Raw genomic sequence first — 15,621 nt, 5'->3', positions numbered from 1 at the left:
CTTTAGGGGTTAAAAAATTTATTAGAGTAGCGGTGAGCTCCGGTCGGCAGATTAGGGGTTAATAATTGAAGTTAGGTGTCGGCGATGTTAGGGAGGGCAGATTAGGGGTTAATACTATTTATGATAGGGTTAGTGAGGCGGATTAGGGGTTAATAACTTTATTATAGTAGCGCTCAGGTCCGCTCGGCAGATTAGGGGTTAATAAGTGTAGGCAGGTGTCGGCGACATTGTGGGGGGCAGGTTAGGGGTTAATAAATATAATATAGGGGTCGGCGGTGTTAGGGGTTGCAGATTAGGGGTACATAGGGATAACGTAGGTGGCGGCGGTTTACAGAGCGGCAGATTAGGGGTTTAAAAAAATATGCAGGGGTCAGCGATAGCGGGGGCGGCAGATTAGGGGTTAATAAGTGTAAGGCTAGGGGTGTTTAGACTCGGGGTACATGTTAGTGTTAGGTGCAGACGTAGGAAGTGTTTCCCCATAGCAAACAATGGGGCTGCGTTAGGAGCTGAACGCTGCTTTTTTGCAGGTGTTATGTTTTTTTTCAGCTCAAACAGCCCCATTGTTTCCTATGGGGGAATCGTGCACGAGCACGTTTTTGAGGCCGGCCGCGTCCGTAAGCAACTCTGGTATCGAGAGTTGCTTTTGCGGTAAAAATGCTCTACGCTCCTTTTTTGGAGCCTAACGCAGCATTTGTTTGAACTCTCGATACCAGAGTTAATTTTATGGTGCGGCCAGAAAAAAGCCCGCGGAGCGTTAACAGCCCTTTTACCGCCGAACTCCAAATCTAGGCCTAAGTGTGCTAGTTAATAAGTGTAGGGAGTTATAACAAGGGAAATATTATATTTTAGCTTCAGACGCTCCTTGAAAACCCACCTATTCAGAGAGGCGTACCATATCTCCTCCATCCCTCATCCGAACCAAACTAATACATGAACTGCCTGACTCACTGCTGCAACTACAACTGATGTAACAAGCTTACCCAACCTTATGTCTCTGCACCCTTAACCTATAGACTGTGAGCTCTCCGGAGCAGGCCCTCTTCTTCCTCTACCAGATTTGTTTAGTTTTATGTTTTGTATTTTTATCAAAAAAGTTGTCATTGTATACCCCTATCATTGTAACCAGTGCTACGGAATTTGGCAGCGCTGTACAAATAAATGATAATAATAATAATAATAGTGTGCACATTTCTGGAGCAGTACACAATAGGAAACACTGCTGCCCCTTGCAAATGTACAACATAGTTAAAAAACTGCCACCATATATTACTCCAGTCACACACTCACTCCTACACCCTCATACCTGCTTTTCAACAAAGGATACCAAACAGAAACAGCTTCCAAATGCAAATTCCACACTAGGAATCAACTCTAAGAGCTCGATGATATAATCTTCGCTAGCTCAAACCTTCTTTTTCTTGCTGACACTCGCAGGACTGCCCCGGTGCAATGATTGTAAAAAAGGGGCAGTCCCTGCGAGTTGCGAGATGGCTCCTATTAAAAGTAATGAAGCACGCTGGATAGGGAAACTTTGCTCCTTAGTGCGAAGTTAGCAGGGAGTAGGGGGAACATTTTAAAATTAAAATTCTGCAGCCACTATAACTCACATTACGCTTCTTTCTGCTTATAGCATCTTACATTCGCCTATATTTTAGTATGCATTTGTTTTTCTATTGGGGTTATAAGTGTTTGTATTGTTTTGAGAAAAGCTTGCCACCTTTTAGTTGGCAAGAAAAAACTGTGATATCTGCAGTGCGAACATCTTTTTAGAATTATGCTCGGATTAGTGAGACATTGTCATATACGCCCATGGAACGCCCATTTTACAAAAAAACAACAATTACGCTTTGCATTTTGTATTTATAAATTCAAATTTCGGTGTGATTTTTGCACATCAAGTGTACTACAATTACAATTTACTTATTCCTGTGTAAATTACATACTAATTTTACTTTTTTGTTAACATACGATTTTTGGTGAAGAATTTTGTTACGATTTTTGATGCACCTTAACAATAAAAAATTTTCACTGCTTATTTTTGTGTGAATGGTTCAAATATTTGTTTGGTTTAATGTTTAAATTACAAATTTTGTTGTGAACATTTCATATGAAAATGCAGTATACGCCCCTTAGCGAGAAACCCAGTTTTCAGGGTATAAAATGGATTTAGATCATTCAACCAGGTAGATAGGACTGGCGAGCATTCTTTAATAATCTCGCAAGCCCAGATAGCTTTCAATCATCGAGCCCTAAATCTTAACTGCTTAAAGGGTCAGTAAATACAGTAGATTTACATAAACATCAAATGCACGATAACAAAACAATGCAATAGCTCCATCATGTGACAGCCATTAGCCAATCACAAATGCATATACGTATATTCTGTGAATTCTTGCACATGCTCAGTAGGAGCTGCTGACTCAAAAAGTGTAAATATAAAAACTGTGCACATTTTGTTAATGGAAGTAAATTGGAAAGTTGTTTAAAAAATGCATTCTCTATTTGAATCATGAAAGTTTAATTTTGGCTTAAACTTGAATTAATAAGGATAGCCCACACCTTGTCATGTAATAGCTTGTTAATCAAATGTCTAATTACTTTTGATACATTGAAAAGGAGGTGACTACTTCTAAAAAGTATTGTAATGCCTTAACCATTCACCCAATTTGGAAATCAATCACATAAAATTAAAGCTTACAGTCTGCACTTTTAAAGGACACAAAACACTTGTTTCTTTCTTTCGTGATTTAGATTTTATACAACTTTCCAATTTTTTTATATTATCTAATTTGTTTTGTACTCTTGTTATCCTTTATTGAAAAGGATACCTAGGTAGATCCCGGAGCTACTGATTGGTTGCTGCACATAAATGCCTCATATTATTGGTTCACCCAATGCATTAACTATCTTCCAGTAGTGCTTTGCTGCTTCTACAACAAAGGATACAAAAGAAATGTAGCAAATAAGATGGTAGAATTGAAGTGGAAAGTTATTTAACTCTATCTGAATCATGAAAAAAATTGGGTTTAATGTCCCTTAATTCATTACATAACTTCAACTCCAATATTTTCTTCTAAACAGCTATAATACATATAAGTTTACTAATGACCAAATATGTATGGACATAACTTTATTTATGGATACCACTCCATATTTGCACAAAGAGACACATTTACAGTACTCAATTCTATGTTATGAGACATTAACATTTTTATATTTATTTATGTAACTCAAATACTAAACCTTTTAACATTTATTGAAATTAGAGTTAAATAAAACTCTGTGCAATCAATTTTTTTACCCATATATCACTACAATGATGTGCAGATGTCATAAGTTCTCAAATGTATTTCAAAATTTAGAATTATAGAATACGTACATAAAGCTATAACTTACTTTTTAATATCAATTTACTTTTGAAGTGGGCGGCAGAACGTGGGATATTTGAATTTCATATCTATATTAAAAAGTAAGTTATAGCTCATCTTTATTACAAGTAATGAATTAAACTCCATCTAAAATATCACAAAAATTCTGGATCTGCTTTTATATAGGAAATAGTATACCATTACTTTAATACATATTGTAATCTATAAAATTGCACTCTTCATTAGAGAATACACTCTGTGTCTCAAGGAAATGTTGGGGGGAAATCCATTACGTTAAGTATTACAAAATATTCTCATTTCATGAATAGTTTGAATAACTAAGCATGTAACACAGTATAATATCTTGTTAGATGTTTCTTAGACATTAATTGATTTATGTATTTAAATAAAAATGTAATTAAAATGAATGTGTTCTTAATTTAAATGTTAATACAATTTTGTTTGGTTTAGAATTGATTACTTTAGGATCAGACAATTGTTCACATTGATGCCATTCTATAGAGAAAAAGCAATTGAATTTGTTAAATACAGATTATCATTAAAATCTGCAAATGTATAAGATGTTTCTTTTATATATTAAATAAATTGCACTCTGAAATTAAAATGCTATTTAAGTCTTTAGAAAAGCTTCAGAAGAATATAATGATTAAAAATCATGACTGTTGAATAATAATTTAGTATTTATTTTATCTGTTTGTCTTCATTCAACTACAATTATTGGAGACAGCAATACCAAGCATTGAATCAACATCAACATTTTGTATTATCGGAGATATTACTTTGAATTAAACATTTTTTTTTTACATTTTACCATAAATTTGACTTTTAAATTTATATTTATCTATTTCATAATAATTCAAACCTATATAGAAACCTTCAAATCTATCAAAAATGCATCTTAAAAGATTTCTGCCAGTATATGTTTTTTTAATAAACAAAAAGTAGTTTAAAGAAGTGTCACTGTAATTAACTTCACAAGTATAATGATAGGAGTAAAGAGTCATTTTCATTGTAACCCTTTTTATGTGTAAGTGACAAAATTATTTGATTATTTAATGGCAGGGTGTTCTGGACCTCTTGGTATTGAAGGAGGAATAATTTCAAACCAACAAATAACAGCATCCTCAACTCATCGAGCCCTTTTTGGATTACAAAAATGGTACCCATATTATGCACGCTTGAATAAGAAAGGTCTTGTAAACGCATGGACATCTGCTGAAAATGACCGATGGCCCTGGATTCAGGTAAACAAGAGTCTACATTAATTAAATTAGGCTTTTAGTATGCACCCTGTGGTCTAATTGAATTGATTTACAGTATTGATTTTAAAGATTCCATCTTTGATTATGTGCAAACCTGTTTACTTGGTCAGCTTACAAGGAAACCATTGAGCTTATTTTTCTGTGCTAATGTATTTTGAAAAGCTAACAAAAAAAATCTTATTATTTTCAGTTGTCAAGTACAATTATTGTATGTTATAGTATATTTATTGCAACCAATGGATAAGTCTGCAAATAACTAATGCAGAGATCCTCACTGGAATAGTTACTAGGAGGGCCAGTGAGCACCTTTTTGGAATATGGATAATTAAGAAAAATAAATACCTCATGTATGCAAACTAAAATTGAGGAATATTTAATTAGACATTGGTTTGTTTTGCACAAGAGTCTAGAAACATTGTGTTATCAAAGAAAGCACAGTTACACTTACAAATCCACTCACATTTTTTTCTCTTGTATTTCCTTCAGCAATATTTGTTTTATCCATCATGTTATATAATCAAAGTATATAACCAGAATAAGCTATGAGCATTATATATCTACTAGAGCAGCAGTGCCAGGGTCTTTGTGATGTAAAGCCAAAATTATTGGGGGAGAATGCCATGCGCTGTATCATATCCTCTTTGACTATTCCTGTGTATGTGCCATCATTTATTTGTCATGGTAATTTAAAATGCAATAACACACCCAATCTACATCTAGCCCCTCACATTCTACCTAATTTATTTATTTAAAACATTTTTATTTATTTTTCAAAAAAAAAAATTCTTATCTGTTTAAAAACAAGACATATACAAATTGCATCATGAAGCCAATAATTGTAATAATTGTATCCACCTACAAAATGTATTGTGAAGCTAATAATAATATATACAGTATATATATATATATATATATATATATATATATATATATATATATATATATATATATATATATAGTATATATAGGTAAATAGCTATTCCAGTAAAACCATAGAGTTTTGACCTACTCATAACATCAAGATCCAAAATAAGGTGAATGTCCTGTCATTTCATTCCCAGAGGAGGCCTGATTCCTGCCTTTTTCACACCCTTTGTTATTTACTGCATCTGTAATCAAACCAATCTCTGTTTCAAAAACTTAGCATGTTTCCCAATCCTCCTTAGCTCCCTATGTATCCAATATCCCCAAAATGGAAAAAATCCTCTCTATTGTTTAGGATGTAGGCCAATAAGTCTGCCATCCAATGGTAATACCTAATCTAACAATATGGAAGCGAGGAACAAAGAACTACCAATATTTCGCTGTACACACTTTGATCGCTTTACATATGGCTGCAATTCATTTATTTATAAGTTTAGTTAAGCCTTTGCTGAATGATGTAATAGGGCATTCTGAGGAGACAGACATTCCTCTATTTAATGTACTACTCAATAACATTGCTGTTTGATACCATAGCTCAGTGTTTTTCAACCAGTGTGCCGTGAGAGATCCTCAGGTGTGTCGCGGCAATTCTTACAATTCTGATTGTTTGTGAATGAATGTCAATATGTCATGTATAGTTTGTAGGAGGCATTGCATGATGACAGCACATTACAGTGTGTATATATATATATATATATATATATATATATATATATATATATATATATATATATATATATATACAGTATATATATCCTGTATTAAGCTACAATGTGTGATTTTGTAAAATTTTGGGATGGTGGTGTGCCACAGAATTTTTTAATGTAAAAAAGTGTGCCACAGCAAAAAAAAGGTTGCAAATCACTGCCATAGCTTACTTACATGTGGATGCTCCCATGACATATGGAGATATGTGCCTGTTCTCCCGGCATCCTCTAAAACATTCTAATTGTGGTTTAAACCCTGCTAAGCCTAGGCATGTTGGCTTAAGATAAGTTAGCACTACAAGAGAAATTAGTGCTCTTACTTAAAGGGCCACTAAACCCAAAATCTTTCTTTCATGATTCAGATAGAGAATACAAATTTAAACAACATTACAATTTACTTCTATTATTTATTTTGCTAAGATTTTTTAGATATCCTTAGTTGAAGAAAAAGCAATGCACATGGGTGAGCCAATCACACAAGGTTTCTATGTGCAGCAACCAATCAGCAGCTACTGAGCATATCTAGATATGCTTTTCAGCAAAGAATATCAAGAGAATAAAACAAATGAGATAATAGAAGTAAATTAGAAAGATGTTTACAATTGCATTCTCTTTCTAAATCATGAAAGAAAAAAATGTGGGTTTTATGTCCCTTTAAGGCTTAAGTCAGTTTCTAAAAAGCTTATGTCATGCTTTGTCTCTTATTTAGTCATATAATGTGCAGTGTCTGAGAGCTGTCTACTAGGTTGAAAATAAGGCTTAACCCTGCTATAGCTCCCTTAAATCTGATGTCAGGCATTAGGGTGCCACAATACTTGGGAGTAGCTCTTGTTACAGACCCCAATACTTCCCTAGTTCTAGACAATAATTGTATATAATGAAACCAGTTACGGGGCACATGGGGGTAATTAATTGTATTACATGCAGTATGTGATGAGGGGTGATTGATTCTGTAAATTAACTTATTAACACATTTATTAATTATGTCTTGGCTAAGCTGAAATACAAAAGTAGCCAAGGGGTTACCCTGAGCCCTTTTCTTAGTAAAAAAGTAAGACATCAAGACAACCTAAAGTGTCATGGTGTAGGTTATCACTAAAAAGGTTTTCCAATTATAAGGCATTTGCTCTCTTTTTGACCATAATATATTATAGAAATTTTATAATCCATGTTATGCCATAAAGTGGTCTGTGCCATCCAATATAAATAGTAATTGGACAGGAAATCCGGTACATCCATGCCACTCCCTGATCTGTGTGACAGCATAGTTTTCAATATTGATTCTTAGTTTCTGATGACATTAAATAAAAAATATAACATCTTCTGAAATTTCTTGAAATCTGCTCCTTTAATTAGGGCAGAGAGGGAACAAAACAAATAAAAATCTTAGGTAGTAGGGACATTTAATGCCTTACTATCCTTACTATCCTTATATAAAATTAAATATTATATTTTCTCCACTTAACCATTTTCATTCAAAGCCAACAAAATAAGGGGACAAGGTCTTCATGTCATGAGAAAGATTAATTAATTCCTAGGTATCTAATTGCCAGTGCAGCCCATATAAAGTCAAAGTTTAGTTGTTATATTTTTTGTGTGTTATGGCAAATCAACACCGATAGCTTCACATTTATCATTATTAATTTTGTATCCAGATACCCCTCCACATTTTACAAAAATCAAATAAATCGGAAGGAGAGACAATAGGGGTTTAGTGACCATCATAATCACATTATCTGCAAACAGTGCAATTTTATGTTCTGTACAGGGAGTGCAGAATTATTAGGCAAGTTGTATTTTTGAGGATTAATTTTATTATTGAACAACAACCATGTTCTCAATGAACCTAAAAAACTCATTAATATCAAAGCTGAATAGTTTTGGAAGTAGTTTTTAGTTTGTTTTTAGTTATAGCTATTTTAGGGGGATATCTGTGTGTGCAGGTGACTATTACTGTGCATAATTATTAGGCAACTTAACAAAAAACAAATATATACCCATTTCAATTATTTATTTTTACCAGTGAAACCAATATAACATCTCAACATTCACAAATATACATTTCTGACATTCAAAAACAAAACAAAAACAAATCAGTGACCAATATAGCCACCTTTCTTTGCAAGGACACTCAAAAGCCTGCCATCCATGGATTCTGTCAGTGTTTTGATCTGTTCACCATCAACATTGCAGCAGCAACCACAGCCTCCCAGACACTGTTCAGAGAGGTGTACTGTTTTCCCTCCTTGTAAATCTCACATTTGATGATGGACCACAGGTTCTCAATGGGGTTCAGATCAGGTGAACAAGGAGGCCATGTCATTAGATTTTCTTCTTTTATACCCTTTCTTGCCAGCCACGCTGTGGAGTACTTGGACGCGTGTGATGGAGCATTGTCCTGCATGAAAATCATGTTTTTCTTGAAGGATGCAGACTTCTTCCTGTACCACTGCTTGAAGAAGGTGTCTTCCAGAAACTGGCAGTAGGACTGGGAGTTGAGCTTGACTCCATCCTCAACCCGAAAAGGCCCCACAAGCTCATCTTTGATGATACCAGCCCAAACCAGTACTCCACCTCCACCTTGCTGGCGTCCGAGTCGGACTGCCCTTTACCAATCCAGCCACGGGCCCATCCATCTGGCCCATCAAGACTCACTCTCATTTCATCAGTCCATAAAACCTTAGAAAAATCAGTCTTGAGATATATCTTGGCCCAGTCTTGACGTTTCAGCTTGTGTGTCTTGTTCAGTGGTGGTCGTCTTTCAGCCTTTCTTACCTTGGCCATGTCTCTGAGTATTGCACACCTTGTGCTTTTGGGCACTCCAGTGATGTTGCAGCTCTGAAATATGGCCAAACTGGTGGCAAGTGGCATCTTGGCAGCTGCACGCTTGACTTTTCTCAGTTCATGGGCAGTTATTTTGCGCCTTGGTTTTTCCACACGCTTCTTGCGACCCTGTTGACTATTTTGAATGAAACGCTTGATTGTTCGATGATCACGCTTCAGAAGCTTTGCAATTTTAAGAGTGCTGCATCCCTCTGCAAGATGTCTCACTATTTTTGACTTTTCTGAGCCTGTCAAGTCCTTCTTTTGACCCATTTTGCCAAAGGAAAGGAAGTTGCCTAATAATTATGCACACCTGATATAGGGTGTTGATGTCATTAGACCACACCCCTTCTCATTACAGAGATGCACATCACCTAATATGCTTAATTGGTAGTAGGCTTTCGAGCCTATACAGCTTGGAGTAAGACAACATGCATAAAGAGGATGATGTGGTCAAAATACTCATTTGCCTAATAATTCTGCACTCCCTGTATGTCCTTCTGTGATTTATGTAATAGGTGAAGTGTGTCTGATGTGTGCTGCCATTGGTTTGGTGTAAAGGGAAATCAGCAAGGGAGACAGAGGGCATCTCTCCCTTCTACAATTCTAAATAAAAATGGTTTTAGACTGGTATCAAACAATCTTCAAAAATTTTTTTGTTATGAATTAGATAAACACAATGGCCTCTAGTTATCAAGGTCTGTTGGACCTGATCCGACAGTGCGGATCAGGTCCGATAGACCTTGTTGAATAAGGCGAGCAATATGCTCGCCGTATTCAGCATTGCACCAGCAGCTCACAACCGCTGCTGGTGCAACTCCGCCCCCTGCAGACTCGCGGCCAATAGGCTGCCAGCAGGGGGGGTTGTCAATCAACCCGATTGTACTCGATTGCGTTGATTTCCGGCGATGCCTGTCCGCCTGCTCAGAGCAGGCGGACAGGTTATGGAGCAGCCGTCTTTGTGACCGCTGCTTCATAACTGCTGTTTCTGGCGAGCCTGCAGGCTCGCCAGAAACACGGGGCATCAAGCTCCATTCGGAGCTTGATACATATGCCCCAATGGCTTTTTGAAAGGCATCCATAATTCCAAACACCTTACAGACCTTTAACATGTAATTGTAAAAGAGCATACAACTGAAAAAGGGTTGCTTACCCCTGGGTTAGTGGGTAAGAGAATACTGCTTCATACGGATATCAACAATGTTAATATATTGCTACTAATGAAACAAATTCATACTGAATCTTTATTTATAAACAAAACCATTTATACACAGCAACTTTATTTAAAAAAACTTTAAGATGAATAATCCCCCGGAATTGAAACTATATTGCTAGGATATATTATGTGTACTACAGCAGGCAGAAAGTAAATATCGGCTAAGCCCCTTCAATCCGGGAGCTGCTTTAATTTTAATTTTACAGAGAAAATCCTAACTGCTGAAAGTTAACTAAATAAGTATTGATATGTATCTGGTCATGGAATAAGGCAAGCAAGTTAAAAATGAAGAGACAAGGCTTCTCCTAGTGTCCCCTGACGCGCGTTTCCCAGGAACGCTTCCTCAGAGGAAAGACTTTATATAAATAATTTCAATATATTCTATCAAATGCCTTTTCTATATTTAAAAATTGGAACAGAGAAGGCATTTATTTTACAGTAACAAAATCAGTAAGATCAATTATCCTGCAAACATTATCTGGTATCTCTCAGAATGTCTAGGAAAATCATCATAGAACCTGGAAGCTATTATTTTTGTAAATTCTTTAATATCTTGATTAATGAGAGAAATTGGCTGGCAATTACCACAATGTAGCTTGTTTTTCTTTACTTAGGAATCAGACATTCTAGCCACCAATAGTTCTTGAGATATAAAGAGAAATTCTGTATACTGCTACTCTGAATAAAATTTGTATACATATTTGCAATACCATCATGACCACAATGCTAAAATTTACAAATGTTTTTTACACTATTGATCCAGATTCAATAAATTAAAAATCATAATAATTCATTAATAATCATATTAAAATATGGGAAATTTATTAGAATTAGTCACCACCTGTGTTATTGTGTATGAGATACCGGTGGTTTTCAATTTTACCATGCGTACTTTAGCATGTATTTGTTAGGTATCAATAATCAAGACCCCAGATTATACATAATAATACAATAAAACATTTGGACTAAGTGGTTGTTGCTGAGATTTTGTTTTTCATATGTGTTTTTTCTTGCGTATACTATAATCCGTTACCATTCAATTCACATAATAAACAACTGATTACCATTCAAAGAGAGATGGGTATTTATAATCAAGAATAGTATTTGAATGTATATTTCTAGATACAATTCACACAATATATTACTTGTTTTATAAACGTAGCCAGCAACCCCAGATGGTAGCAAAATTGAATTATAAGTAATTATTACATATGTTATTGTTCAAACAAGTAAGGGATGATGGTGCTGATATAATACCCTTTTATTATCCAAATAACAAGGTGCTATTATAAAGGAAGTGGGAGAACAAAAATAAGAATGTCTCGGCCGGACACAAATTAAGATAACACACAATTCATTGTGAAATTCTCATACCTTTACCACAAACATGGTGGACATGTAATAAAACACTTATCTGCAGATAAGGACAGGAGATGTGCATGCACTAGATTAATGTACAGATCAGACAGAGTGCCAGATCAGCTTCCAAGCTTATAGGGACACTCAAGTCAAAATTAAACTTCAAGATTCAGATAGAGCAGGCAATTTTAAAAAACTTTCCAATTTACTTCAATTAACAAAATGTGCACAGTCTTTTTATATTTACACTTTTTGAGTCACCAACTCCTACTGAGCATGTGCAAGAATTCACTGCATATACGTATATGCATTTGTGATTGGCTGATGGCTGTCACATGATACAGGGGGAGTGGAAATAGACATAACTTTGCAATTTATTTAACAAAAATTTACTACTCATTTGAAGTTCAGACTAAGTGCTATTGCATTGTCTTCTTATCATACATTTGATGATTATGCAAATCTACTGTATTGACTGGTCCCAATCTTCAGGATCCCAACTGAATAATCACAAAGCAAATTCCATTGCTGATTCAGTTCAATCTAGTGCCCTCAGTTACAGGATACTAATGCACACATGAAAATAGACATAACCGGGTATATTAAGCTACTGCTGCACAGAGACACCTAGGGGTTAACCGGATGCATATAAACGCATAAGGAAAACTTGTCACCAAAACCCAAGCCTGGGCAATAGCATGACCAGTACTTCTTATCGTATCCAATGCCAAAGGTTCCACACCGTCTCAAATATGTGCCCAAAACTTACCAAACACCTAACAAATAAAACACCTGATCACTCCTTCAGCTGCTGACAAACATGGAGTAAAAGTAGACCGCTGATGAAGCGTTCCACCCCTCCCACAGTTGGCACAGTTGGCACAGTTAACACTTTAGACCGCTGCTTCATAACTGGTGTTTCTGGCGAGCCTGCAACACGGGCCCTCAAGCTTCATCCGGAGCTTGATAAATGGGCCCCTATGGGTGCGCGCTCTGTTGAGCACATAACTTCCATTGAATGCGAACGGGAGGTCGTATTCGCATTGTGGGACACTTAAAATACCAGCACACAATTCCATGTGCTGGTATTACAAGTGGAGCACAAATATTGTGCTTGCGAAAGTGTTAGTTTGCTCTCCACTTGAAATCTGGCCCTAAATGGGGTACTAGAATGTCTGCCAGGAGTTTATAAAATATTCTGAAATTGCCATTAGGCCCTGGAGCATTATTTGTTTTGAGTTTCTTAATAATGAAAATAATTTAATCGGGGCATTTAGTTTTACCAAACTGCGGGGGATATGGTGGTTAATTGACACTCAGAGAACTGTAGAATTTTCTGGTGCAAGATCTCAGGGGGTATTTTTCTGATAAACTAAATAGCTTCTGATAAAAGCCTGCAAAATCAATTGCAATATCTTATGTATGTTTAGATACTTTTCTGTCTGAGCATTGTATTCTAATTGCAGTGGACCTTGTCACCTCCCTAATTTTCTTTACAAGCATCTTATCAGGTTTGTTACAATACACAAAAAGTTGGCATCTAACATTCTAAGGGATATCATTGTAAAATAAAGAATAATAAGCTTAAACTAAAGGGGGTACATATACTAGGTGTATAATATAATAGTAGAGAAAGTTAGATGTTAATAATACACAATATATAAATATATGCAGTATACATACAAAGTACTTAAATCAAAGTCCCAGTTTTAATGTAATACACTCCTCCCAAGGTGAATATCTCCACAAAATTAGTGACAAGTTGATGGCTGCCTCCTCCTCACAGACAAATCCGATAAGCTGCAGAATGAGAGAAAGAACAAAGGGGTGCCTCATGTGTAGAGCCACCAAACAGATATGCAAGCACAGTGTTCTGAATGAGCAAAATGGGTACTCATATTTCGTTGGAGCACCCTGATGTGCTGATAGATACAGGCTGATATACTTAGGGGTGTATCAGCTCACCCACTCCAGAAGATCCCCATATTCTGCAAGTAGAAAGTAAAGCAGAAAGGCACTACATATGCAGATCAACCAGAGTTTAATGGTAAATATATTAGTGATGCCAAAAGGGTACTCACATTTTAAACAAGCACACCTATGTGCTAGTAGAAACAGGCTGATAGATTTCAAGGGGTGTATCAGCCCCTGTTTGGTGGTTCTAAACATGAGACGCCCCTTTGTCTTTCTCTCATTCTAAAGGATCTCATTGCATTTTCAGTGAGTAACTTCAAATAGGATTTTTTAAAAAAATTTAAATAAATTGCTATAGGGAGTTGCATTTTTTTTATATATCCTCATTTATAAGGGAGATTTGATGAGGTTTTTTTTCTTTAATCACAACTGCTAATTCATATATAAGAAAACCATGTACAAAGGCCTTAAAGGCACCCCACACATGAAGCAGTTTTTTTTTATACTTACTATTGTCTGCTATGTGTTCTCACAATTTTTATAGTGATAATTGATAATTAAATAGTAATAAAGTCAAGGGTTCAAGTTCTTGAGGGATTAAAAGTACCTGAAAGAGTAACCTCAGTTGCATGGTTGGACCAGGTATCTGGAATTAGTTTAGTAGAAAAGAACAAGGTAAATAAGAAATGGCTGAGCAGCACATAGCCAGTTTGGGAATATTTTTTATATTTTCTCTCACCTCTTTCAAGTACTCACCCGCCATTAAATTAATTGTATCCTAACAAAAACTCTCCCAGGATTGTTTTATGGATATCTCTACTGCTTGCTATCAAGCAATAAAGTCCTCTCCTAGGATGAGATGGTATTTCTTCCAGGACATAAAAATGTTGCCTAATTTAAAAATTATTGAAGGATTTTTGTTAGGTGCATTTACTTTACCAACACCACAGGGGCTAAAATATCCTACCTTATTTGCATGTTAAATTTGTTTAGAAATTCTCAGCCAGAATAGTAGTGGTTTTGACATAGCTAAAAAAAAGTGCATTGCTGTCCGTACTGATAGTAGAATACAAGTAAATGAGAATTTATCATGTTTATTTAGTGTAAGAGTTTACATTCAAGTTCCTTTTATATGTAAAAACTGAGGATGAAGGACCTTAGAGAAGATATTTCAGCCTATCTCAGGCTGAGACATTCGTTCATTTTCCTCTTGTTATCACAATTTGCATCACTGTGAATAATTATTGTTTTTATTTATTATTGTTATTATTAATAAAATATTAATAATAATAATAATAATACAAATAATATATTTTAAAACAAATGTCCACACTCAAAAGCATGGAAGCTAAGAATTACTATGTGTTAGTAATCAGAGCGCACAATAATAATGTGCAATTTTATGATTTTGGTGTAATATTATTTGTTAATACTTGATGAATGACCTACTTCGTTGGTAGATGTGTTCAGTGCACTGCTAGAAGGGCACAATTTTTGATTAATCTTTCTGTTTGATCGCATGCTTAATGATATATGCATTGGCATCCACAAGGAGGGGGTCTGCCTGGATTTCCTGGATTGTCTTTCTCACCTGGAGAACAAACTGCAGGGAAAAAAGATGTTTGAATGTCAGTTTATTTATTTATTTTTATTTCACTGAATGTAGCCCAATTTTAGAGGAATAAGCACAATATTCTGGGAGTTGCATAGCATTCTGGAATTTATAGTTCACTATTTCGCTCTCAGTATTGTGCCACTGCAGTTCTGGAATCTAATTCCCATTATGCATTTTACAGTAGTGGGGAGGGAGCTTCCTGGAAGCCAGAAAATTGTGCATGTAGTAACACCCCTTCCTCCATGATGTGTGTGTGCTATGAGCCATGTAGGGGGATTTCCTCAACCACCAGCAAAGAATAAGGTATCTTATTAATATAATAGCAGCCTGCTCTTTGTTAACACTTTCTGTGCAGAGTCGTCCTACTCACATACTGGATTAGCTTGTTAAACGATTTAGCAATAGCACAAAT

At 35.5% G+C, this 15,621-nt stretch overlaps 1 protein-coding gene across 1 annotated transcript in view; it reads left to right on the top strand.

Moving 5' to 3' along the window:
* The window catches only part of EDIL3 (EGF like repeats and discoidin domains 3), a 1,373,680-nt gene that overhangs the window by 869,802 nt on the left and 488,257 nt on the right, over positions 1–15,621 (top strand). Inside the window, exon 6 of the mRNA XM_053701474.1 lies at positions 4,452–4,633. Within this exon, the coding sequence (XP_053557449.1) occupies positions 4,452–4,633 (182 nt within the window). The remainder of the gene's footprint in view (positions 1–4,451; positions 4,634–15,621) is intronic.

The sequence above is a fragment of the Bombina bombina genome, chromosome 2, assembly GCF_027579735.1.
Source record: "Bombina bombina isolate aBomBom1 chromosome 2, aBomBom1.pri, whole genome shotgun sequence".
NCBI lineage: Eukaryota > Metazoa > Chordata > Amphibia > Anura > Bombinatoridae > Bombina > Bombina bombina.
The sequence above is the reverse complement of the archived record's forward strand: the minus strand, read 5'-3'. Positions and strand labels throughout refer to the sequence as shown.